Consider the following 26,857-nt stretch of genomic DNA (forward strand, 5'->3'; position numbering starts at 1 on the left):
GAGAAGAAAGAACCAGAGCCAGAGAAAAAGAAATTTGACATGTAAAAATAAAATTTTATTTTAGAACATTTCTGGGTCAATGTCAATGTTCTCTTCCTCTTTAGGAGTAAACACTGGCTTAGACTCTAAAATCTTTTACCCAATTTACCTTGAACTTCTACAACTTTAGACTCATAATATTCATAGTCGTCTGCTTTCTTTGGTTCATAAGGTATAACAAGTTTGTATGCTTTGCCTTCTTTAAGGTTTGAAACCTTCTGTCAAAACTTTCTTTGACTGTTAACAAACCTTCTATGTCTAAGTCTTCAAATTTCGCACCATTTTTAGTCACAATAGCAAACTTAACTGGTTCGATGTTCCAAACTTTGCTGAATGAAGACTTTTCAAAATGGTAGAAGTAAACATTCAAATATGTGAATGGGTCTAGTTCTTCTTTAAGTCCTGACATGTACTTGTTTACTGAGATGAATTTCGTCATCTTTTCTATCGGATAAAAAAAATATTTTTTTTTAAATTTACTCAGAAAATTTTTCTGTGTATATACACCATTCTGTACGTCTAAAAGACTTTTGACATTTGCCAAGAATGTTCGTTTAGACGCTGTCATATAACCATATTCTTGACAATATTGTTTTACGAATCGTACAATGACCTTTCATCTAAACACTCAAAGTCAGTTTCATCTATGAACAGTTCATATACACTCTTGTTTGCTTCTAACAATGTTTGTCTCTCTTCGGTATGTGGAATTTGTCTTGGATTGAACTTTGAAATATCTAATGTCATAAAATATGAGAACAAGTGGTTGTAAAAGTCAGATGTCAAAGTTTCTGACAAAGCGTCAAAATATTCTGTATCTTGCATATGAGAATCTGACGTTCTGACAACTACATATCTTCTGTCAGAACTTTCTAACTTCATCGGAACAGCATTGTTTGAAACCATAACGAAGTTTGCAACATTTTCACAAACTCTTTGGTCTTTATATTTCTTTCAACAACTCCAACTTTGTCTGTTATAAGACTCTTCAAAGCATCTGAGTTCAAAACTTTTGTTGTATCTATACTTTGAAGTTCGTTACATACTATAAGTTTCATATTCTCTATTGAGGAGTTAAACTTGCCACAGATGTTTTCTAAGTTTGTCATATTCGGGTTCGAATAGCCCTCTAACAGTTTACATAAGATATCTGTAAAGAATGTGTTCTTACCTGTTCCTTGTTTTCCAATTATAATGAGAGCAGTTTCATTTTTAGCACTTGGATGTTGTAAGATGTTTGCAAACCAACATAAGATATACTCATAAACCTTTTCGTTTCCATTGCATATAATTTCTTTGACATGGTCTAACCAAGCTTCTATAATATTTTCTTTCCATTCTACTTGTTCATATTTATATCCAGTGAAGATAGAATAGAAGTTTGGAGATGGTGTATAAAACTTTATACCACGAACTGAAAAATCTTCTAACTTTGACAATAAGATATCCCAAGCATCTAACATCTTCATGCCAACTTGTACGACTTTTTATTTCTTAAGTTTCTGTTTACATTCTTGTTCTGAAACTATTGTCGCTTTAGGTTTGTTAAAGACTACATCCCATTCTTTCATAACATAACATTCTGGGGCAGAGTCGACATAAATGACTAAACGTTTCAAATTCTCGACTGCTTTGTTATAGTCTCGAAATGGACAATATTTCTGAATGCTTGGAAGTCATAAAAATCTGAAACATCTATTCTGTACATTTTTATAAAAATAAAAAAATATTTTTTTTATTCTTGACTTTGTTGTTCTTGAGCTATTTGTTGCATTTGTTGTTCTTGAGCTATTTGTTGTTGAAGTTGTTCTTGTAATACAATACTTTCACCAGTTGCATCTTCCAATTCGAAACTTTCTGCCGTCATTGACAAATACATAGGACATAAAAGTTTTACAGGAACAAAGTTTGCGTCAACTAAGGTTAAGTTTATGTTTGCTAAAGTGTTTGAGTTTACTAAAGCTGAAAACTCTGCATTCGAATGAACAATAGGCAAACCAGCAGAGAATGTGTTATTTATACGCATAAGTATCTTTTGGTCATAGTAGTTTCTGTCGACATTCGAATAACACTTTGAACCTAAGTTTGAAACAATATATAAAATAGGTGTACTTAAAGTCAATGGAACAGACATTCCTTGTATGACACCTTTTCCTGTTATAGAAACTGTTGGTATAAAACCAGATATAAGTTTTGTATTATAGCTCATATTGTTTATAGTAAACTCAGTCGGACATCCAAAACATAATGAAACCTGCTCTAGTTGCAGCACATGTTACACCCGTACTTAAAGTATTAAATAAGTCAACAAAACCTGTTGGTGGTATATCTGAGTAAGTATCTTCAAAGGAGTATTTTTTACCATTCACAACAATAAAATCTTCTGGTGTCAAAAGAGCAAAACAAGCTTTAGTCGTCATTGTGTTTAAGGTTAGTTTACAATATCGTCCTTGAGGACTTTGTAAGTTTGTTGTTATAGAATTATATGACTCGGGGTTTTTAGTCGTAATAGTATAAACCATTATGTCTTCTGCCATTTACTTAGCAAATAAATTTAATGAAATGTTGTGGTCGTCAAATATTTTTATAACGTCTGGGAAACTATATTTTAAGTTCAACGTTTCACCTCCTTTCATAACGTATATCTTGTCAATGACATTATATGAAACACCACAGCAACTAATGTCGGGTTCTATTTCTTTGATGTTTATATCGTCTGCCTCTGTCAAAAGTTTCAATAGTTTCTTCAAAACTTCATGAGGTGCAATGACATATGAGTTCACTTTTACAGGGTTGTGTTCGACAAGTTTAACATTATACTTAAAGCTTGACAAATCTTCTCCTGAGTTTGAAGTTTGTCTTTCAGTTGTTGGTAGTCGTTTCGAATATCTGCAACAGAACTTAAGTCTCTGCTAACTTCAGGATATGTTGGTTCTTTTACAGGAACAATTGTTATACCATCTTGTCTTCGTATGGTTTCCCCCTTCAACATCTCTGTCTTTGACATTGACAATAACACTTTGACTGTTTGTTTGAGTTGGTGAATTTAACTTCACATCTGCCACCGCCATTAAACCTTTTGAAACACTTACGCTTCTATTTTTCGGAAATGACATTTTACTTAGAATAAAAAGATGGACGTATTCGAGTATCTCTTCGAATTGAAGCAGAACAAAGTTTACACACACAAACAATACAAATACATTGACAGAAATAGTTCTTTATACAAACAATGGTATAGAATAGCAATATTTGCTGAACCAAAATATTTCCATAAAGCAAAGAAAGTTGGTATAACTGAAATGGTGAAAGTTCTTGAAGCAGACAAAAATATAACTTCAAAACTTACAGATATTTCTAAAGGTAAGTTTATAAATACAATATTATGTCAAAACTGGCGTACTGTCAATATTTGACGGAGAGAAGTCAGTTCAAGAACAACTTACTGACCTGCTGCCAAAATCTGCTCGATGGAAGCTGTCGTTATGCCAATCTGAGGAGCCCCAGCAGGTTTCATCGAACGAATCTTCAAAAGAGCATCTTCCGTGAAAAGTGCTATTGGTTTTGTAAACTTCTTTGCTTTCAATTCATCTGGACCGTCTCTGTCACCAGTATATTGTATTTGAACTGTACCAACAGTTGAAATACCACCCATAAAGTCTTCTGAGTCAGCAAATGGAATGCCAAGCCAAAAGTTTGAACGGTCTCCATTTGTATATTGAGTTTTTGACTTCCTGTATGGGTCCATACTTTCACATATGGCATAATAGAACTTTGCATTTCAGGTTAATGGTTGTTGTGAAGTTGTTGTTAAAGTTCATAGCATCTAATGTCAAGTTGTATGACCTCATATCCTCAACTGTAGAATATTCTTCTCTTGGATAATATTTGCCATCTATGTTTATATGATATTTAATACCGGGTTGTAGAAACAAGAATAGTCATTTATAGTTCGTCTGAACAGTACAAACATAGTATCTGCATGTTTCATTGCAGTTGTTAAAGCAATATCTGTTCTTGCACCTGCGGCTCCTGGATTTTGGTTTCCAACTTCACCTGCAAAGTCTTTGACAGATATTTGGTGTATAAGGAACATAAGTGGAACTGCAATATATTTGGCAGCTAAAGCATTTGAAATATCTGGGTCCAACATATAAACGGCAAGTCTGCTTTCTATTCTCTTGCATTCAAATTTTTCGCATGTGAACTTAACTGGGTCCCAGCATCTCCAGCAGCATTGAAATAATAGTTTACTTCAGTGTTGAGGTTTGAGAAACCAAAGTCTAAGTCAACTTTGTCTTTGCAAAAGTCACAGAACTTGGCTCCACCAGTTCCAGCTACAGTAATGCTGAATGGGTCTTGTGTTGGTGCAATGACTAAGTTATTTTTGCTTGGAGTAAGTTCGATAGAAATTTTTCCTGCCCAGTTTGGCAAGTATCTTAAAAACCTGAAGATGAGGAAAGATGACAAAGGAACTCTAAGTTTCAGTTTTACTTTGGTTACTGCTGCAGCAGTTTGTCCAGAAAGGTTAACATAAACTCCTGGAACGTTAGGGTCAAGTCTTCTTATTTTCTCAATGGTGGCATACTGGTCTGTTTGTTCTCTAGCTTGTGGTTGTACTGAGTTTCTCAAAGCGAACCATTCATAGTTTGCCCATGTTACTGTTTGAACTAAGTCAGAGTTAGAATATATCTTATATCCCATAAAAACTTCTGGAGCATATTGGTATCCGACATAGAAAATTCCATTGCAACCTTTCTTGTCAGACAACTTGGCAGAAGGTTTTATTTCAATGTCTTGTTCCACGTATAAGAATGAGTTGTCAATAGAAATAATATGAAACCTGTCGCAAGCAATATCTACTGTTGTTGAAGAACCTTCTCCAAACTCACCTACGTTTCCATAAGAAACAGCAGTTGTATATTCGTAAGTTCCAGGAACTATTTCTGACCTTCTAATGGCATTGTCGCATTCGTTATACCATTCGGAAACATTTCCGTTCATGGCATCCAAAACTGTTGGCGTTATATTCTGAGCGGCGTACATTTCATATGGGTAAAAATATAGAATAGTTGGATTTATATATCATAATAGAACCCACTCGGACCAAGCTTTACTTTCTTCCTGACTGAGTTTTTACTGAATCTTTAACTCTCTTTTTCCTTCATTGCCACTACTTTCACTAGATGAAGTTACTTCTTCACTACTTTCACTTTGTTCTACTCTTCTCTTCTTCTGGCGCTTTTGGTAACTTGCCCTCTGCTTCAAGTTGTTGCATCTTTGCCTCATGTTCACCTAGTATGTTGTAAATTTCCCATGTCCTTTTTGCCTTTGGGCTCTGGTCGCCCATCTCAGGTAACCTATATCCTAGAAAGATTTTGTCATAGTTTGTATTTGAGTCTTCGCTTATTGTTTGCATGACTCTTTCCTGAGTTTCCGGTTCAAGCTCTTCAAACAGAGCTTGTCCATATGGAATAAGCTCGTTTCCAAATATATGTTTTGTAGCCATTCTGGTTTTCTTTCCATGTTACCAATAATATCTTTTGTGAATGGGAAAGCTTTTACCCAATGTTTCAGTCTTGCGTCATTTATTTCTGTAGTTGGTTTTATTTTGTCAAGGAACATGTTTTTCAATACTAACATTTCATTGGTACTGTCCATTTGAGTTTTCTTAAATATTCATCCCTTCTCGGTTCATTGTCTGCAAAGTAAGTTTTATGACATTTTGTAAACTTTCGTTTGCAAGGTCATGTACAATAGGTTCTCTTCCTTCTGTCTCCCTAACTTTCTTTCTAAACTCTTCACCAAATATACCATCTCTATGGTTCTGTGTAGTTCTTTGAGATAAATGTTCTAGAACGTCAGGTGTTATATTTCCATCAGCCATGTTCATTTCATACTGGTTCAAAATATCTGCATCTTTCATATCTTTCAATGGCATTAAAGCCGCGCTGAAAATACCAGCTATATCTGGTTCACCATTCACTTCCATTGCGTCTACAACTTCTTGGAATTGTGGTTGTAAGTTTATGAACCACCTATCCGGATTAGCTTTATGACCCCATCTCATTGTAGTTCCATAGTCTGCAGAAACAAAAGTAGGTTTGTTTCCATATTGGTTAGGTTCTGAATGAACTTTAAACAATGTTTCATTTCTATATGTTTTGGTGAAATTTAACCTTTTATTTTCACCGAGTTCAGCCAAAGATTGAACGTTATATGGTCGTAAGTAAAAAGGATTGTTGTATTTGCGTACACTTTCTTTCAGTTCTTCCATTCTATGCTGAATATTTTCATCTGATGTTGGAGTCTTTTGTATGTCGGCGAACATTTTTCGATATTCTTCTACTATGTCAGCCGAATTTTTCTTAGACTCTTGGAAAGATTCCATATTCTCCGCATACTCTTGTTGAGGGTCAAGATTTTTCGGCTGTTCCAAATCTTCATCTAGTTCTGTGAAGTTAGTTTCCAAAGGAGGGATTTGTTTGTTTCCTTCAGGCTCTTCTAGCTGTTGTTGCTGAACTATTTCTTCCATGTCTGGTTGTATCTGAACTTCTTCCTGTGGAGTTTCTTGTACCTCATCTGCTGGCATTTCATATATTCCGAGACCGTTTTTAAAAAGTTCCCTATCTAAGTCATCCGGACTCATAAACCTTTCTTCTTTCGTTCCGTCTCTATTTTTTACGCGTTTCATGAAGAGAGTTGAATTATCATTTAGCTCTGACACCAAATATCTCGGAGTAAATTCAGTCATGTCATTTGGATGATATGCTATTAAATCATATCCCTTAGCGAGCTTGTATTTTCCAGGTTTGAAATTATATCCCATTTGGTGCTGAACCATAAAGCTAAATAGGTTCGGGTCAGTATTTCCTTCCTTGAACTTTCTAATAGCTTCTTTATATCTGTCACTAAAGTCAAGAGTATCTGGGTAACCATAATTTTCCTTAAGCATTTTTAAGAATTCTTGGTTTCCTTGTTCTCTACTTCTTTTATGTCCTTGCTCTGTTTGTGGTTGTTGCTGTGCAGTGTTTTGAACTGTTGGTTGCTGTGCAGTGTTTTGAACTGTTGGTTGTTGTGCTGGATTTTGAACTGTTGGTTGTTGTGTTGGTTTTGGTGCATGCCTGTGTCTGTGTCCATGTGACGATGTAAATGTTTTAGGTAGTCCTGGTGCAGGTGCTTCTCTTGGAGGGTTTGGTGGTATATAAGTTCCACCAGCTGGCACATATGTTCCATCTGCAGCATAATGTCCTACCTGACTTTTCGTTCTTAAGAAAGCATTTACTAGGTCTGTTTTGGTCTGTTGTAACTCTTTTTCTTGACTTTCCACAACAGTTGCTCTAACAGCGTCATAAGCACTTTGAACTGCCTGTCTCGTTGCTGCATCTGTTATTTTCGTCATATTTTGTGCTACTTCTCTTAACTCTTTGTCGAAACCTTCAGACTTCAGTTTCTTTCCAGATGAGAAGTCGTTCACTAGTTTCACCTTACTATGAAGAGCTTCGAAGGCGTTCTTAAAGTCAGCATTCGTTAAAGCTTCATTTGAACTGTCTTCATCCGCTTGTATTTTTGTCCTTATTGACCCTATAAGTTGGGCTGCTTTAGCGTTGGCTTGGGCATCTAACCAGTCATTATTAGCTTTTATATATTCTGCGCTTTTCATTGCCTTTTGCATGGCTGCGTCGTTATTTTTACTTTCTTGTGCTAAGTTTTCATACTGTACGGTTTGGTTTTGCAACTGTAAAAGTTTTTCTGCCTTTACATTTGCTTCAACTTCTTTTTTATACTCATCGCTATCCATATATGTCTTCAGGGCTTTTTGTTTTATTTCTTCATCTTTCAGTACTTTATATTGAGTAGTATGGTTTTTCAAATTTATAACATCTTGTTCCATTTTTGCTACTTCTGCTGCTTTTTCTGACACTTTTTTCGCATATTCCTCTGTACTTAGTTCTTTCAGTTGTTCTTCTTTCTTCTTTTTCTCTACGTTTAACTCATTGAGTTTCTTTGTGTGTCTGTCATATTCTAGTTTCTTTTCGTTTTCACTTATTTGTTTCTGTATGTCTATGTTTGACTTTTTGACATCTGATATTTGATTTTTGAGTGAACTCAAATTCATTTGACTTTGAGGGTTATAAGCTGTTCCGTCTGCAGCTCCACCATAGCCTGCCATTTTCGCTAAAAGTGCCGCTCTTAAACCTCCACTCTGTGCACCAATAACTCGGTTTAAAAGCATAGGATTGCTTGACATTTGTTGCAACATAGTGGGGTCATTCATTATTTGTTGTTGCAACTGTTGTTGTGGTGTCAGTTTTACTATTGGATGTTTCAATGCTCTCTTCCTCTTACGTATATTCTTACGTAGCTTACGTGGCATTTTAAGTGAAGTTAAAAAGCGGTTTTTGACAGATGTTTATATGACACTATTTGTTCAGCACAAAAAACTACTCGGTCAAAGTGTTGTCAGTTTTGTAAAATAACCGTCCTATCTCATTCTATAAGGGGGAAAAGGCTTCTCAAAGTATACTTCCTTTGAACGCCTGTAACTTTTCCTGTAGCGACGATAGACCCTTACTTGTCCGGACAAAGTTATACTAAACATCTTCAGGGCTAGAGGGCACGAAGTGCCTGGAGGCCCCACTACCTTTTTTTTTTTTTTTTTTTATTTTATTTATCATGTATATATCTAATGAAGATTATATATGTAGAAGATAAGTACCTTAATATGTACGTAAATTTTAATGAAATTTATACAACATTATAAAAATTTATGAATAAAAACTTGATATAAAATAACATTTTTATTTTTACTAAGAAAAAAAAAGGTTTTTGATAATAAATTTATTTTATTTCGAAAAAGTAGCAATAATCGTAAAAGGGTATTGATAGGCTTGCTAAAGTAACTAATTTTAGCTGTCAAATACTTTTGTATTTTGAAGTAAATTAGTATAAATTTGTTTTTACTTTTATTTCGAAAAAGTAACAATAATCGTAAAAGGGTATTGATAGGCTTGCTAAAGTAACTAATTTTAGCTGTCAAATACTTTTGTATTTTGAAGTAAATTAGTATAAATTTGATATTATTTTAACTCCCTTTGAAAACCTCAATTTTACATACAGAGGGAACGGGAATAGCATCCAATATTCCCTGAGAATGGTTGCGCATTCTCAGTTCCCTCTATATTTCGAACGAAGCTCTCATCGGTCTTTTTTTTTAATACTAAACGTTTTTTTCCCTGTCACTTTTAGCTAAAATTTGGGTTTGCCGGGGTAAACACAACCTTTATTGACGAAAAAAAGGATAATATAAATAATACATATAGTTTGCTTTACAAAATCAAAAAAATATTGATTCGTTGTTAGATCAATGGTGCAATTAGTTGACTATTTATGAATATACATTGACCTCTCTCTCTCTTTTTTTCAATATATATATATATTATTTGATTCATTTGGCACCATGCTCAACTAAGAATGTGGCAATTTCAATTGAATTAGTTTTGATTGCAATACTACGAGGGGAGCAATTATAATTGAGAGAACTTCAAAAAGCAATAAAAAATATGAAAAGAAAGAGAATTTCATAAAATAATGATTCATATGAAAAGAAAGATAATATGATGAAGCGCTGATAAATATGAAACTAGAGAGAATGCCATTAAACAATGATAAATATGAAAAGAGAGAAAATGTTATAAAATAATGATAGATATACAAGGAAAAAGAATTTTATAAAACAATGATAGATATGAAAAGAAAAAGAAAGAGTTTCATATCAACATCAGCACCATGCTCAACTAAAAATTTGACAATTTCGATTGATTTCTCTTTGATTGCAATAATTAGAGGGCAGTAATTAAAAATGAGAGAACTTGATGAAACATTGAAAAATATGAAAAGAAAGAGAACTTTATGAAACAATGATAAACATGATTAGAGAGATAATAAGATGAAGCAATGACAAATATGATACTAGAGAGAATTCCAGTAAACAATGACAAATATGAAACGAGAGAAAATCTTATTTAATGATGATAAATATGAAAAAGGAAAGAATACCATAAAACAATGATAGTTGTGAAAAGAGAGAGAATACAATTAAACATTGATTAATATGAAAATTAAAATAATGCAATCAAAAGATTAAAAATATTAAAATTAAGAGAATTTTATAAAACAGTGATAGACATAAAAAGAAAGATCATGTAATAAAATAATGATAAACATGACAAGAAAAAGAAAGAGTTTCATATTAACATCTACATCATGCTCAACTAAAATTTTGACAATTTCTATGGAATCAGTTTTGATCGCAATACTAAGAGGGCAGTAATTAAAAATGAGAGAACTTGATGAAACAATGAAAAATATGAAAAGAAATGAAATTTCATTAAACAACGACAAATGTGAAAAGAGGGAGAATAGTAAAAAACAATGATAAATATGAAAAGAAAGATAATGTAATAAAACAATTGTCAATATGAAGAGAAAGAGGATGCCATAAAAAAGCGTAAAATATGAAAATAAAGAAAATACTATAAAACTTTGATCTATATCAAACGAATGAGAATTGGATAAAACAATGATAATTATGCATAGAAAAAGAATGTTAAAAATCAATGATTGACATGGAAACAAAGAGAATTTCATAAAATTATGCTAAATATTAAAAGAAAGAGTATTAAACACATATTAACATCAGCACCATGCTCAACTAAGAATTTGACAATTTCGATTGATTTCTCTTTGATTGCAACAGTAAGAGGACATTCATCAATATCAAGAAAACTTCCTGAAACAACGAAAAATATGAAAAGAAAGAGAACTTTATGAAACAATGATAAACATGATTAGAGAGATAATAAGATGAAGCAATGACAAATATGATACTAGAGAGAATTCCAGTAAACAATGACAAATATGAAAAGAAAGTTAATTTCAAAAAATTAAGTTAAGGGTCCACTGTAAAAATTGAAAGTCTCTCAAAATTGAGAGGCGATTTGCAAATAATCGTTATCGTCTTTTTTCGAAAATCCACTTTTCCTAGTGTTCTGATTAATATTTTGTGAATGTAACAATAAAGTATATGTTTTAGTAAGATGATAATACATTCTATCACTTCAAATCACATAAAAATTGCAAAATCAGCGAGTTTTATAAGAACATGATTTTTTCGAATTTTTTCGCTTCTGGATGCGTGTTTTGAAAAATAGATATTTTCGAATTTTGATTTTAATTTAAGTATAAATTTTATATTAGGAATTTTTTGACCTATTTCCAATCATTAATTCCTAAGTTTTTCTAGGAATTTAATTGAGAAGAAATTAGGAAATTCGCTTTAATGCCATTACATCCTAATATTGTGATGCATGTAGTTTATATTTATTGAGGCTAATGCCGGAATATCGTGCATTTTATAAAAAATTCAAAGAATTGACAATTGGATAGCACAAATTTAATTCTCTAGACAAAGTATTATTGTTTATATATTCAAAGCATTATCCTTCGTTTTGAAATGTTGGCCAAAAATTTTCGTGTTATTTTTTGTGTTTCAGCATAAATTATGTATTGACTTATGAAAGATAAGCATTTTATTCATTATCATAAAGATATACCAAAACAAATTGATAAAATTTTAAAAAATGTGTATTTTAGTGGGTATTATTCTGGCCAATGCCCATTTTTAAACGATTTAATATTGACCATATCAATAGCCGACTCAATGTAAAAATTTAGATATTATTTTTTTCATTATTCAAACTTTGATAAATTTTAGTATAATGAATGATTTTGTTTCGTGTATGATACAGAAATGAAAAGCTTGATTAATATTATTTTGCATTTTTTCAAGAATGTTAGAGTACATCTACATTAAAAAATCGGATTCGAATTGCGATACTGCATCAAATTGTTGCACATCTGATAAGGATCTCAAAAGAGTAAAGTTAATTTTTTTGTGTTTTTTTAAGTTTTGGGCCTTAGTAAAAACACCATCTTGAGCAATATTTTTGGGACGACGATAGGCCTTATTTGGCCGTACAGTGGACCCTTTAGTATAACAAGAAAAAGAATGTAATGTAGCAATGACAAATATGATAAGAAAGATCATGTAATAAAATAATAATAAACATGAAAAGAAAAAGAAAGAGTTTCATATTAACATCAGCACCATGCTCGAGGGGGGCACAAACTTGCCCAGTGAGGTGAAGTGAAAAGTGACGGGTTTACATGTCAGAAATGTAAAGTATCAGATTTGAAACAAAAAATGGATTAATTTATTATTATATGATAGAGAGATTTGGTAAGTTACTATCAAATTTGTAAGTAAGGAAAAAAAAAGTAAGAAAGGAAAAAAAAATTTTTAAAAATAAAAAGCCACTCGCTTCGCTCGCGGTTGACAAAAAGAACAAATTCGAAAAATAATTGTATGAAATTACGAAACTAAGCCACTCGCTTCGCTCGCGGCTTAAGAAAAGAACAGATTCGAAAAAAGATTGTATGAAATTACGAAACTAAGCCGCTCGCTTCGCTTGCGGCTTAAGAAAAGAACAGATTCGAAAAAAGATTGTACGAAATTACGAAACTAAGCCGCTCGCTTCGCTCGCGGTTTAAGTAAACAACATATTTCAGATTATCGATACTAAAAATTTTTTTATTGGGGTATTATTATTGTCGTCTGGCGGTTTTAGACGACAATGCGAATTTTCAAATAATAGGATTTTTAGCCAGATAAAGAGCTACTCCATATATCATGCGTGTTTGCATACTATATACATAGATGGAATTGATGTTCTTCCTTTATTTAGGTACCGAAACATGCTTGAAAAATCTATTTTTTAGACGACAATGATAATTTTGTCACTTTTCCAGACGACAATAATAATTTGTCACCTTTTTAGACGACAATAATAATTTTGTCACTTTTTCCAGACGACAATAAAACATCCTCTTTTTTATTTTATTACATTTTTTTTGCATTTTTTTTAAAGCTTCTTAACTTAAATCATGGAATGTCTCAAAGACAAAAGTAGCATACAGCATGTAAAGCTAAAGAAAGATAATCATAATTAATACCTTAATTTTTAATATTACGCATTTTTAGGTGCAAAATTTAAAAACATTCTAATACAATAGAGCAGTTTCCAAAAGTAGCATACAGCATGTAAAGCTAAAGAAAGATAATCATAATTAATACCTTAATTTTTAATATTACGCATTTTTAGGTGCAAAATTTAAAAACATTCTAATACAATAGAGCAGTTTCCAAAAGTAGCATACAGCATGTAAAGCTAAAGAAAGATAATCATAATTAATACCTTAATTTTTAATATTACGCATTTTTAGGTGCAAAATTTAAAAACATTCTAATACAATAGAGCAGTTTCCAAAAGTAGCATACAGCATGCAAAGCTAAAGAAAGATAATCATAATTAATACCTTTAAAGTTTAAAATCTTGATTTTTTTTAAATCAAATATTTATAACTTTAATACATACAGCTTAAACCTTATACTTGTTTTTTCTTGTGAGAAAGCAATCTTACAAAGCTAACAATCCTAAAAAATAAAGAATTAAAATTTAATAATTTAATCTAAAATTAAAATCAAAATTAAATAAAATGAGTTCTTTGTAATAATACTTTCAAGGTAGGATATATTTTAGTGGGATCTATTGAGTCATCACTAACAGCATTGAGCAATCTATTGAGCATTGAAATACTCTCGATTTTTCTTTGTCTTTTTACATCAATTTCTGCGTTAGTTGCTTTTTCCATGATCCTAATGACACGGTCATCTGCTGGATTTTGATCAATTTTGAGTTTGATAACGAAAGATGGTATCACTTTTGTATAAATTTCTATAATAACATCATCAGTTCTGAGATTTTTTCGATCAGGAAAATAGTCATGTTTGAGTGTTCTAAAATGAGCTTCGGCAATATTGTTAGTTGCGTCGCCTTCACGCCTGTCACGAGCAATCCATCTTGATATGTTGTAACGCCATTGTCTGTTAAAGTATTGAGATGCTGTTGGATCTGTGTCGAACAACTCCAGAACTTGATCATAGGCAGCATTTGCTTCTTCCTCATGTTCTGCATCTAATTTGAAGACTAAATCCTTCATCAAATTATAGAATTGTTCAAATTTTTCTTGAGAAGAAAACTTATTTGATTTGCGAAGAATTGCACGAAGAACATGTACTCCGCACCAAAGTATTTGAGCTTGTGGAATGCTTTCTTCTATTGCTTGAGCTATCTGTGGAGCACAGTCCATGCTAATGTATTCTGGCTCAATTGTTACCCATCTGAGATAGGCGCACACGCAAACTTGAATGTTTTGATAAGTGTCTGGTTGACAAAAGAAATATAAAAAAGGGAAAATGTGAAAATCTTTGATTTTGCCAGTAAATGCATACAATGGAATGTTTGATCGCAACAATTTATAGGTGCTGTCTATATGAAATGTCTTGATACTATGCGCATAAGCTTTGCCTTCAAAAGGCGCGTAATAGAAACACATATTATTGTCTGAGACTTCAAATGCAATGAGATCATCTGGAGATTCTTCTTGTACTGTCTGAACAAAGATTTGCAATGACACAACATCGTCAGGAGAATATCTAGTTTGAAGAGCATGTATTCTCTCTGCAAATCGTTTGATTGCACGTGGTTTTTGAGCGTACATCTCTGGAATGGACGGACCTGTAAGAGGAATTTCAAGATCTTTGAATGCATTTAGCTGTGCTATCGCTCTTTGATTGTCATCTGTTTGGAAGTAATGTTCTAAATATTTGCGATAAAAGACAGACGAATATTGACTTTTGTCATTTGGGGCGGAATGATCATGTTCTTCAACTATTTTGATTAGTTTGTATTTATTTTGATCCAAGATTGCAACATTAAAATGTGCAGGACATTTTGGATATTTGCAGTGGAATGAAATCTGAGATCTTTCTTTCCTGACACGTTCACCATATCCATACTGTGCTTGTATTTCTTGTTTAACTCCAAATTTACAAAGATCCATAACAGTAAAGATAGTTTCTTCTTCTAATTCCATTTGAAATTGAAATGAAAATTAAAAATTCAGAAATTTGAATAGATTTGGTCTGTAATTAAATGAGAATAGCAGTTTGTTCGTCATTGTTTGAGGCAAGAGTATTATAGGAATATTATATGATGGATTTGAGTTGCATATAAAGAGTGCAAAAGGATAAAGAGAGAAATTTTGTTAGATTAAATTATTAAATTTTAATTCTTTATTTTTTAGGATTGTTAGCTTTGTAAGATTGCTTTCTCACAAAAAAAAACAAGTATAAGGTTTAAGCTGTATGTATTAAAGTTATAAATATTTGATTTAAAAAAAATCAAGATTTTAAACTTTAAAGGTATTAATTATGATTATCTTTCTTTAGCTTTGCATGCTGTATGCTACTTTTGGAAACTGCTCTATTGTATTAGAATGTTTTTAAATTTTGCACCTAAAAATGCGTAATATTAAAAATTAAGGTATTAATTATGATTATCTTTCTTTAGCTTTACATGCTGTATGCTACTTTTGGAAACTGCTCTATTGTATTAGAATGTTTTTAAATTTTGCACCTAAAAATGCGTAATATTAAAAATTAAGGTATTAATTATGATTATCTTTCTTTAGCTTTACATGCTGTATGCTACTTTTGGAAACTGCTCTATTGTATTAGAATGTTTTTAAATTTTGCACCTAAAAATGCGTAATATTAAAAATTAAGGTATGAATTATGATTATCTTTCTTTAGCTTTACATGCTGTATGCTACTTTTGGAAACTGCTCTATTGTATTAGAATGTTTTTAAATTTTGCACCTAAAAATGCGTAATATTAAAAATTAAGGTATTAATTATGATTATCTTTCTTTAGCTTTACATGCTGTATGCTACTTTTGTCTTTGAGACATTCCATGATTTAAGTTAAGAAGCTAAATTCTGAAGTTTACATGATCCTCTCGTGTGCACCCTTAAAAAAAATGCAAAAAAATAGAATACTTTACTGGCTGGGCAAATTTGTCGCCGCCCCCACCATGCTCAACCAAAAATTTGACAATTTCGATTGATTTCTCTTTGATTGCAATAAACAGAGGACATTCATCAATATTGAGAGAATATCATGAAACAATGAAAAATATGAAAAGAGAGAGAATGCCATAAAACAAAAATAGTTATGAAAAGAGAGAAGGTATAATAAAGAAGTGATAAATTTTAAGGGAAAGAGAATGCCATTTAAATTTGAAAAATATGAAAAGAAATATAATTTCATAAAATTAAGTTAAATATGTAAAGAAAAAGGGTACAATAAAACAACGACAAATATAAAAAGAAAAATAATGTAATAAAACAATTAAAAATATAAAAAGAAAACAAAAGAAGTAAAACTATGATTAAGGATGTTAAACTTAAAAAAATTTTAGCCCTGGGATCCCAAAATTAACAGTTTTTAGCCCAAGCATTTTTTTGAGCCATTTCTATGAGTTATATGATATAATACACTTAATAATATACATGGCACGGCGGGCGCAAAAAGTGACAAAATAGAATACCTATGGTGGCAAGACAAAGGAAACATTTTTGTAAGGCAAACATTATATCAAATACCTTTACTTTGTAATAAGAAATATAATTATCACGAAATTACAAATAAATATTGTTTAATATAATTAATAGCAAAATTCTTTTTTATTATTTCCCTTAAGACCTTACTTATTAAGTATACGTATAACAAGCTTGTACTGCATGTATTAGTTAATAGAACAAAAGAAAATGAGCTCAAATGAAAAAAATTTTCATGCTATTTTGGAAATATGCATATTCGAAGTATGAGAGTTGTAAACACTGAGAATTTTAAGCTTTGGTTGATGATAGTCTTTAATTTTTCTTGAAGTAGTAAATTATTTGATATGAAAATTTAATGGCCAGCATAATCAATCGTGCGTTTCGTTTCTTGATTGAGAAACGATGATTGTGTGCTAATGAATTATTGCGTCTGACAGGTTATGATTATGGATACCTGAAATTAAGCTTTTATGGGAAACATCACCGAGCGCCATTTGGCGCCCCTAATGCTGTTTCTATCGGTATGATTAAGGAGCTTTCTTATGCACTTTCATCACTTGAACTTGAACGCTACAAGATATATGCCCCCCTCCCAATGGGAGGTGGGAGCAAAAATTGAAATGTTTACATTGATTTTTGAATACTTTACAAGCGCCCCTCCCAGTGGGCGCGGGCGCAAGTGATCGGGTCAAAAAAAATCATAAAAATATTCAAAATTGCGATTTTAATAGATGTTTAAGAAGTAAATGTATTAATAACGATATTTCATAGTACAAAATGTGTTCAATCTCTTCGTAAATCATTCAAAAAAATCAAAAGAATTTCCAAAATTCAATTTTTTTAGTAAAATTTATATCTTTTTCTATCGTCTCCTCCCCACCAGTGGGAGCCACCGGAGGCGCGGGCGGCGCCGCTGGCGCCAAAAAAGTAGCGCCCATCGTGCCATGTATACTTAATATAGGGCTGTACAAGATTTAAAAAAACATTGCCGGGTTACCGTAGAGGCCTAAAAAAATCGCGCCTCGGCGGCAAGCCGCCTCGGCATTAAGAATGCGCATCTAAATTTTTATATGTCCTTCTTTCTTTTATTTTTCCCTTCCCTTTCTTTTCTTTTTCTTTTTTTTCCCTCCTCTTGCTCTCATTTACCTTTTTTTTCCTTTTCTCATCATTTTTCAAAATTTTAAATTTTTATCAAAAATCTTGCCTATAAAAGCAGACTATGGAACCTTTTAATGCCTCTTAATCAATATTATACAGCATAAAGCATATTAAATGAAAGTAATTACGTATAAATTTATTTTATTATCTTATTTATTAATTCTTTAGCATGTATTGTTTAATATTAACTTTTCTGTACATTAAATATGATATCTCCAAAGTATGAATGCCTTGTAACGAAACGAAAACTTAATTTTATGTTGAATATTTGTCACAAACATTAGATTATTAAAATATATGTTGGATATCCCTTAGTATGAGACTTCATGACTCTTGTAGTCTAACGTGAGCTTTGGATTGCAAGCTCTGTGGTTAACGAACATAAATTAATTGTAAAGTTTTCAAAATTTTTCATCGTTTCTATCAGCATCTATTTTCCTTTAAAATAATATATTTGTATGAATACAATATTTAGTAATTTTTTTATTTCCCATAATTTCATTCAAAATTTCAGAAAAAATTAATTTCTATTCAATATTATTTCAGCTTCAAAACACTTCATTCTTATAGATGTTGATTCACTAAAGTGTGATACTCAATGTCTTATTTCAATGAAAATTGTTCTGCAAATTTATTTCACTTTTGACCTCACTTTTTCCGTAATTCAATTTTTTACTTTTAATATTTTAGATCTTCATAATATCATTTGAAAAATTAACCATATAAAAAAATCAAGTTAACAATTCACTTTTTCCGTAATTCAAAAATCAAAAATATAAATAATATATCTTTTTATCAAATATTATTATTATATTCTATGAAAAATGAGGTCCGGAAATTTTGCGGATTCCGTAACTCAATTTTACGGAAAAAGTGCAGTAAACTATTCAAAATACGGAAAAATTGGTGTAAACTAATGATTTTACGGTAAAATCACGGAAAGTCCCGGAAGAATATATGTGCCTATATGAAATTATACAAAAATGAATCAAACGCATTTTAAAAGATTGTTCTTGTATTATAAATGCTATTCGCAGATTTATTAGTTGAAGAAAATTACCAAATTTTTGCCGATTTACAAAAAATGATTTACAAAGCATATTTTTATAAGGCTTTAAAAATCTTTAAAATGTGACCGGTGACGGAAATCCATGGTAACCAACCGCGGTTCCCGTTTGGAATGCCATAACTTAATATAAATAATTCTTACTTTTAGTCACGAAAAAGCATTTTGCGATTTTTGCAGACGATTATTTGGGATTATTCGGGTCCAATTCAAAATTTGAAAGGAATTGAGACTGGGATTGGGATTAATCCCAATCCCAATCCCTAATAATCGTCGGATTAGATATTGATAATTATTTTAAATATATTTCAATAGTAGTGAATTTTCACTACTACAAATAACTAGTTCAAAGCAATTTTTGGAAAAAATTAAAATAACAAAAATATACATTTTTGAGATCTGAGATATGAATAATAGTTCCTCTGTCTTGGAAAATATATCTGTGGATTTGTTTGATCAGAAAACATATTCAAGCAGATTGAATTGAATAACATATGATAATAGAACAGCGTCAATAAAGCAATTAATATAGAAATGCTTTTTTGTTATGTGTGATGAAGATATCAGTTAATGAATTATGAATATCAAAATAAATAAAATCAATTACTATGAAATTTTTATTAAATCTATCAAAATTTATATCCACAGTATGAGTTGGTATCAATGGTGGTAAGAATAGGCTCTGTTAATGAAAGCATCTAAACTTCCAGCCTAAGACCAAAAAGTGTCATTGTTGCATGGGATGGGACTTCCAACTGGAGTCGCATCAGGCTATACACTTGCTGGAACGGTAAGCAGCCTTTGATCTAATCAATCATAATGCTGCTTCATCCATGCCAGCAAGTGTTTTCGAAAACATATGATGCATCATATGTGTATTCAGTCTTTTGTGAGAACTCTGCAAACCAAAAGTGCAATGTTCACATAGTCTGGCTGTCAGGATATAGTAGCTAAGCTGTGTGGACATTGCGCTTCTAGAGATATACTAGTAATCCGATGTTGGCCAAATGCACTACATTACTTTCCACAGGTTCCCAAAGAGCCCGGTACTTCGTAATTACATGAATAGGGCCAAGTTCTTCCGAGGCCTCTCATTGAATGAGAGACTTCGGAAGAACTTGGTCCTAAAGTATTCCTACTACTGTTCTCTGGTCTGTAAAGGACTAAATAAGCTACAATTTGTCGATAAGAATAGAATTCCTCCGAAATCTCCCATTCAATGAGAGGCCTCGGAAGAACTTGGCCCTATTCATGTAATTACGAAGTATCTGACATTTTAGGAGCGAGAGAGCGGTAGTATAGGTGCTTGTGTGCAATAACGTATAACTAATATTGCTAGAAGCACAATAATTTTGCGGCCTAACTACTATATCCTAGTAACTAGGCTGCACAATTATTGTGCTTCTGATTTGCAGAGCTCTTATGGGAGACCAAGCTGAGGTCTGATGCCAGAACCACTTGCTGGTATGAATGAAGCAGAACTATGATTGGTCAGAACAAAGGCTGCGCATCATCCCAGTAAGGGGATGGATGAGCGTGACTCCAGCTATGATCTTCCATATATAAATGACACTTTTGCGCTTTTTGGCGGGAAAGTTTTGAGTGGGTACTTTGCGCTAGCCCATTCTTACTACCATCACAACCCATTCATACTGCAGTTATAGGGTTTAACCTTTTTTTGGCATAATTTCAAATTTCTAATTTATTAAAATTTTCAATTTATGAATATAAGCGATATTATATCTAAAATTACACAATTTGCTTATAATATTATACTTTTATAGATAAATATTTTTAATCTCTTTTTGCCTTCGCCCATTTTTTTATTTTTTTCTTGAAACTCATTGAAAAATTTCAATATGGGATGGATGGTATCCCAAACTTCAAGTAGCCCAAGTGGATTCGGGATTTCCTTACATCCTTACTATGATAAATATGAAAAGAAATAGAATGCTATAAAACAATGATAAATATGAAAAGAAAGTGAATACCGTAAATCAATAGTAAATATGAAAAGTAAAAGAATAAGTTTCAAGTTAACTTCAGCTCCATTTTCAACTAAGAATTTGACAATTTCAATTGAATTATTTTTGATTGCAATACTAATTGGGCAATCATTAATTAGAAGAAAACTATACTAAACAATGACAAACATGAAGAGAAATATAATCCCATAAATCAATAATAAATATAAAAAGAAAGCAAATGTATTTGTTGTTGATATCTTTTCCATTAGTAAGTAAATAAGACGCAATATCATAATTTCCATAATACATGCTTTCTGCAATCGAACCAAAAGTTTGTCCAAAATTTGATTTAAGGTACTCAGCAATTTCATAGTTTCGATAATCCAACGCTGTATTAATCATCTTATCAAATGAATTACCTTCTTCTATCATTTGCATAAAAATGTTATTATTCCCACCTTGAACAGCATAAAATTCGGAGTTTTTAGTGTATTGAGCTCCTAAATTTTTTCAAGTAATTGAAACACAATTCTGATCCATATTTAATTGCACAACCAAGTGGTGTGATTTCTTGATCTATATTATTATTGATATCAAGATTTGGGAATTTATTCTTAAGATCATCAACTTTATCCCATGCAATGTAGAATAAAGGAGATTCAGTTGAATATAAATTAAGAATTTCTTCTATTTTCTGCTCAGAATTTTCAAATTGATAATGTAATAGCTCGATTAACTTCTTATTTTTCGGTTCGTACATGTGTGGGAATGCGTTTGATAACTTTTGATAAAGTTCCGAAAACAATTTAATTTCTTTAACACGAATTTGTGAAAAAATATCAATCAGATAAAGTGCCATTTGGATAGGTATTTTACTCGTTTTAATAAAGTCTAATATTTGCAATGATGATTGTAAAATATTATTTGAATTGACACCCCAAATAATTCGTGAGGCTTGACTAGGGTATTTGAATACTTCAATTGGCTTAATGTCACTAAAATAACATTCGATTTTGTTTCCTGGTTGCAATGAACTTGACATTTTTTTAATAAAAAAATGGATTTGGCACTTTTTAAAATTTACCACCTCATTGTCTTCGAAAAGATCAATCAACTCTACAATAAACCTGCCAATTTAAAATGCATCGTCAATATCGAAAAGTTAATAAGTAAATTTATCATTTATGATGAGTAAGTAAATTTATTTTTGCCTCATTGTAAATATGATGTGAAATGTAAATCAATGAGCATCTATCTCACATCAAAATTTGAATATCAAAGATCGTTGTAACAAATAATTGCTCCATTGGCAGAAATTTTGTACGTTCTAAAATTCTTTTTCCAAGATGTGGTATTGCTTTCATTCAATAAAAATATATTAGCTATATAAATAGGTCTATGGGGATAGATATTGCTATAGATATATTTCTCTTAAGATCTTCGGATAGCAAGATAGAGACGAATAAAATCTCCTAAAAATTGAATTCCCTCTTAAAATTGAAAGGAAATGAACATTTAGTCTTGAGAGAGAGAGAGAGAAAGAGGCGAAAAATAATAGAACAAGCTTAAATTCACACTACTCAATGAAGAAAAATGTAAAGTTTATTATATCATATAATAATTGGTTCAAAATTAAACTCAGATATATCATATTATCTCAAAATATTCGATATTTAAGAGAGCCTCAAATGCACAACAATCATTGTTCAACCAAAATCTCGATACATGCTATGCAAACTCTAATTTTTATTGGAAAAGGCTAATATAAATTAATTAGAAATAAATATGTTTAGAAGCAATAAAAGAAGTGAAAATCTATATTTAAACTTTTCAGTACTTAAAACAGAAATTGGATCTAAATAATTAATAATTGATAAACTACTCAATTCAATCCATACATCAATATAACTAGCAAATTTATCGAAAAAAGGCATGCGTGAAATGTAAAATGTATCAATTGCTCATAGTGGATAATTCCATGTTGAACCATCATCATCGCAGACGTATAAAGAACACCATCCACGATGAGAAGCTAATACATGAATGCCGCCAAAGTGAGACCAAGTACCGGTTTTGTTCAAAATGGTAAAACCGGCTGCTTGTGGGTTAGTATCAGTGAAGTAGGATTGTTGGTGGAAATTAATATATTGCGGAATTTGGGGAATTTCGTATATTAATGAGTAATAACTATTAGTACCGTCTGTTAGTTTAAACTTTTCATCGATAACATTTAATATTGAAAAGAGGTTTCCATCTAAAGAATATTTTCCCTCTTGTTTATTCTTAAAAAAGCCTGCTTTTGAGTTATGATGAAAGATTTTAAGCCAAATAGACTCATTATAGTGAATTACATCATAACCGTATACTTTAACCACGTCTGGATGTAATATATATGGTTCTCCATTATAGTCACCCAATTAAATTCAGGCAATCAATTAAAAAAATAAACTAATAACCTCACATCAACAAATTTAATCATTGATGCGAGTGTGATAATGTTTAATGGGATTTTCATTATCTACGGTTTTTTTTGATTTGAAATTTCGAATTTGACATCACAATTTTTGTCACTTTTTATCAAAAATGACGGAAGCGAAAAATGCAAATATAACATCTCGCCGCGCCGACGTATTTTTGATTCTTGAGCAACACATTGATGCAGTATTAACTAAATTCGACACCGTTGCCGTGTTTACAGCTAAAGGAAATGATTTTGATAAATTCATTCGCTCTAAACATGGCCAAAGCCTTGTCAAAGATGCTACATCATTTAGAGCATCAAAATCAAGTAATGCCAAGCCACCGAAAATTAGCAGCGACGTACTCAAATCCTATGAACCTTTTATAAATGATTCAAAATACGCACTATCTGCTTTAGATTACTTAGTTGATTGGGCGACATCAGTTAAAAACATAATGAATGACATCGCTCCGCACATTACCGATTTAGATATTCGCTGGAATTATCCATTAGTTCTTCATATCAGCAAACTTCTTGTTGCTTTCTCAAAAATTTGCACGCTTGTCCATTCCCACAAAATCCTATATCTCCTTATTCAATTCTATCCGATCATTCCTGCACTCAAAGAATTACCCTTAAATATGGACTATGAAAAGATCGCCAAATTCATTTCTTCAGCGACAAAGAGTCCATTCTCATACGCTGCAGCGCAATTTTCCAAGATTGAGCAGAAAATCAGTGACTTTATCTCTCAAATTTCTCCAAATATTATCCAAATTTTTGGCCAATGGCCTGTCGTCGAATGGAACGACTTTTCAGTATTCTCGCAGATCGAACAAACATACGACTCCACATTACCTACAAATATCCATCTTGTTTTGGAAAATATTGGCTTATTCAGGGATGTCATTATTTTCTTTGGCCTCATGTTCCCTCAATACCCCGAGATGTTCCCACAGTACTTAACTCTCCTCAACATTGCTCTCACAGAAGGATCAATGATCAATTTGACTCCTACCGTGAGTATATCCGTCGCGGAGATCCTTAAAACCTTCAACGAGACAGTTAAGAACAAGAGCATATCCGAAATGACTGAAATGAACGAATACGAACGACAATTAAAAGCCGATATTTCACATCCACAAAGGTTGAACCACGTTTACTACTTACTCCGTGATATCAGCGACATCACAGCTTTCGAACCATCCTATCTACCGAAATTTATCAACCACATTTTACCACTTGCTTCATTAGCCTGTTACGAGGTCAACCAGTACTTCGTTGAAGAGGCAATCAAGGACAGTATCGTAAATCTCGTCGAAATCCTCACAGATCTCGGTCGTTCGTTCAAAATTAATGAAAATGTCATAAAAAGGTTTTTCCTGTTCAATCTCACCACTATCGATGCTACATTCCTCAACAGTTTACACAGTTCGATTTCCCAACTTACAGAGCTATGGCAAGTCCACATTGCTGGATTAATTTCAGATTTGATCAGAGCTTTGGGTTCTATCGACCTAGAAGACTTCGATCGTGGTACTCGCTATGATTTGATGCCATTCATTGTCACGGCAAACAGATTATTCTTCCTTTTCAATGAATTACAAACAAAATTCCAAGGAGCCTTCTTAAATCCGATCTTTGAGCACCTCGCTACAATCATCTTCCACGCAAACCTCGCTCAGGACCCATTCAGCTACTTTTTGACCTTTGTTCCCCTTCATAAATTCTGGGGATACACAGATATGATCATGAAGTACTCAGAAGAGCTTCCAGGCGGTATCGGATCATGCAGTTCCCTCATAAATCTCTTCCAGTTCTTCGATTACGACCAACTTGGAATATCTCTTAATGAAAAGGTCGTAAACACCGTAGAACCAGCTATTAAGCATATCAGAAAGGAGTTCCTTAAGAAGTTCACCTCCGTTATCAAGGAATACCTTTCTAAAGATAACTTTTTCATTGGAATTTCAAATCATACCTCAAAGAACATTATTTTCGATCCGAAGATCTACCTCTTCAACGATACGAACTTCAACGCAGCTCAGGTCAACGCTATGGACAACCTAAGAGCAGCAGATCTCCAGTTGAAACAGTTCGCATTAAATATTCCGAAAAAAGTGACATTCAAAGGTCACGAATTTCCGATTACAAGCTATATATGCGACCACATTGGTAAGCAATTGGCGGAATTGATGTTTGACAAGAAATTACCTGATGTTACATGGATGACAAGTTGTTTCAGCGCAACTCCCGAATTATTGTGGCCATTGTACTGCCAAATGGGAATTTCGTATCCGAAACAGCTTGTTGAGTGCAGGTACAGTCAAGGAAACATCCCAGGACCACTTTCTTACCTTGATAAAATTTCGATGATCAAAAACTCGACATCTTCTCAAACAATCAAAGAGGAGAAAGACGAGGCAATCATCATCACTTTGCAGCGCTCGATACAGAAATTCATTACGAAGGGAATCCAAAATACGATTTACAAGACTTACGGTCGCAGATTCGAGAAGATCGACGAAAGTATCTCCCCTGCGATGGAACAGCTCTTGTCGTACGATGGCTTCCTTGGATTATTCCGAAATCTCGGACCGCAAGCCGCATTTTGGCTTAATAAGATCATTGTCAACGAAATTGGCGTGATCATGGTCAACATCTTCAAGATCCATACATCCATCATCGATCAGATCTCGAACTGGTTCAACATGTACCGACTTAAGAAATACGACTGGGTTCCTACCGCAATCAAGTCCGACGAGGTCAAGCATTGCGCTCAGGAATTTGTCCGCCTCGGATCGATCCTGAGACTTCGCAGACTGATCAGACAAGCCGCTTCAGATATGATGGATACAATGGTTGAAGGCTTTATTCCTATCTTGAGCAGTGCATACATCAGGGAGAGGGACGCACAATGGGGCGAGAAACAAGACTTTCTCGTTGAAATGTGCACTCCATTCCAGACATTTCACTTTATCAAGTTCGCTATTGAAAAAGCGAATTTACTTAAGACAACAAATTCATCACAGTTCTTCTTCTTCCTCGCTTTACTACTTCTTAACCCAGAATGGTCGAATATCGACTTTAATTACGATTCTGAGACATTTTCAGGCAACTTACACAACATTCCAGACGCATTTGACGCTTTCTTGAGCATCAACAACTGTTTCGTTGCAGATGCTGATGACAAGAAAGTTGACGACGCGTTGGATGTCTTCTTCGACACATTCTCACACGTTATCCAGTGGAAGAGGAAGTTCTCAGGCGAAACAGGAGAGTTCTTGGAAGACACAATGATTATCTTGGCTGATATATTCCCGAAGTTCGTTTCTAAACTTCAGTACGGAACTATCGCAGAATCATTCCCAATCAACGTCGTTTTGGACGCTTACATGAGAATAGACAAGGAAAAGAGCGTCAGAAAGGATCAGGGAAAGAAGAAGAGAGGAAGAAGAGGAAAGAAAAAATAACTAATAAATAGTTCTTTATCTTTTTATCAATTTTTTTATTTATATTTATTTAGGGTTCATCTCTTACACCCATCTGACATTTCATTCAGATTTTTTTTGCAAAATATG

General features: G+C 32.6%; 4 protein-coding genes and 3 pseudogenes across 7 annotated transcripts, besides 7 other annotated features; 1 reads left to right on the forward strand and 6 right to left on the reverse strand.

The window, feature by feature from the left end:
- Nucleotides 1-6,166: part of a mobile genetic element that runs on past the window's edge.
- Nucleotides 61-478, reverse strand: TVAGG3_0537370 (annotated as a pseudogene). Its single transcript has one exon. A coding segment is annotated over exon 1 (418 nt).
- Nucleotides 878-1,747, reverse strand: TVAGG3_0537380 (annotated as a pseudogene). Its single transcript has one exon. A coding segment is annotated over exon 1 (870 nt).
- Nucleotides 3,482-4,135, reverse strand: TVAGG3_0537390 (annotated as a pseudogene). The gene has a single exon. A coding segment is annotated over exon 1 (654 nt).
- Nucleotides 6,167-6,520: 354 nt separating the features above from the next.
- On the reverse strand, nt 6,521-7,933 carry TVAGG3_0537400 (protein of unknown function, DUF4106 family; the record flags this gene model as incomplete). Its single annotated transcript, XM_051237784.1, has 1 exon — nt 6,521-7,933. A coding segment is annotated over one exon (1,413 nt), but the record flags the coding sequence as incomplete, so codon positions are not given.
- A 753-nt stretch (nt 7,934-8,686) lies between these two features.
- Nucleotides 8,687-9,306: a mobile genetic element.
- Nucleotides 9,307-10,994: 1,688 nt separating this feature from the next.
- Nucleotides 10,995-12,087: a mobile genetic element.
- Nucleotides 12,088-12,215: 128 nt separating this feature from the next.
- Nucleotides 12,216-12,696: a mobile genetic element.
- Nucleotides 12,697-12,990: 294 nt separating this feature from the next.
- Nucleotides 12,991-16,091: a mobile genetic element.
- TVAGG3_0537450 (MULE transposase domain-containing protein) lies at nt 13,648-15,096 on the reverse strand (the record flags this gene model as incomplete). The annotated part of the gene is made up of 1 exon (XM_001301294.2): nt 13,648-15,096. One exon carries the CDS (start codon nt 15,094-15,096, stop codon nt 13,648-13,650), a length of 1,449 nt encoding a protein of 482 aa, XP_001301295.2.
- A 1,491-nt stretch (nt 16,092-17,582) lies between the features above and the next one.
- Nucleotides 17,583-17,775: a mobile genetic element.
- A 2,130-nt stretch (nt 17,776-19,905) lies between these two features.
- Nucleotides 19,906-19,980: a mobile genetic element.
- Nucleotides 19,981-21,299: 1,319 nt separating this feature from the next.
- On the reverse strand, nt 21,300-21,857 carry TVAGG3_0537480 (protein ubiquitination; the record flags this gene model as incomplete). The annotated part of the gene is made up of 1 exon (XM_001301295.1): nt 21,300-21,857. One exon carries the CDS (start codon nt 21,855-21,857, stop codon nt 21,300-21,302), a length of 558 nt encoding a protein of 185 aa, XP_001301296.1.
- A 646-nt stretch (nt 21,858-22,503) lies between these two features.
- On the forward strand, nt 22,504-26,855 carry TVAGG3_0537490 (NCK-associateD protein 1 family; the record flags this gene model as incomplete). The annotated part of the gene is made up of 1 exon (XM_001301296.1): nt 23,399-26,749. The coding sequence occupies one exon, from the start codon at nt 23,399-23,401 to the stop codon at nt 26,747-26,749; it is 3,351 nt and encodes a 1,116-aa protein (XP_001301297.1).
- Between the last annotated feature and the right edge of the window lie 2 nt (nt 26,856-26,857).

The sequence above is a fragment of the Trichomonas vaginalis genome, chromosome II (assembly GCF_026262505.1).
Source record: "Trichomonas vaginalis G3 chromosome II, whole genome shotgun sequence".
Classification (NCBI taxonomy): domain Eukaryota; phylum Parabasalia; order Trichomonadida; family Trichomonadidae; genus Trichomonas; species Trichomonas vaginalis.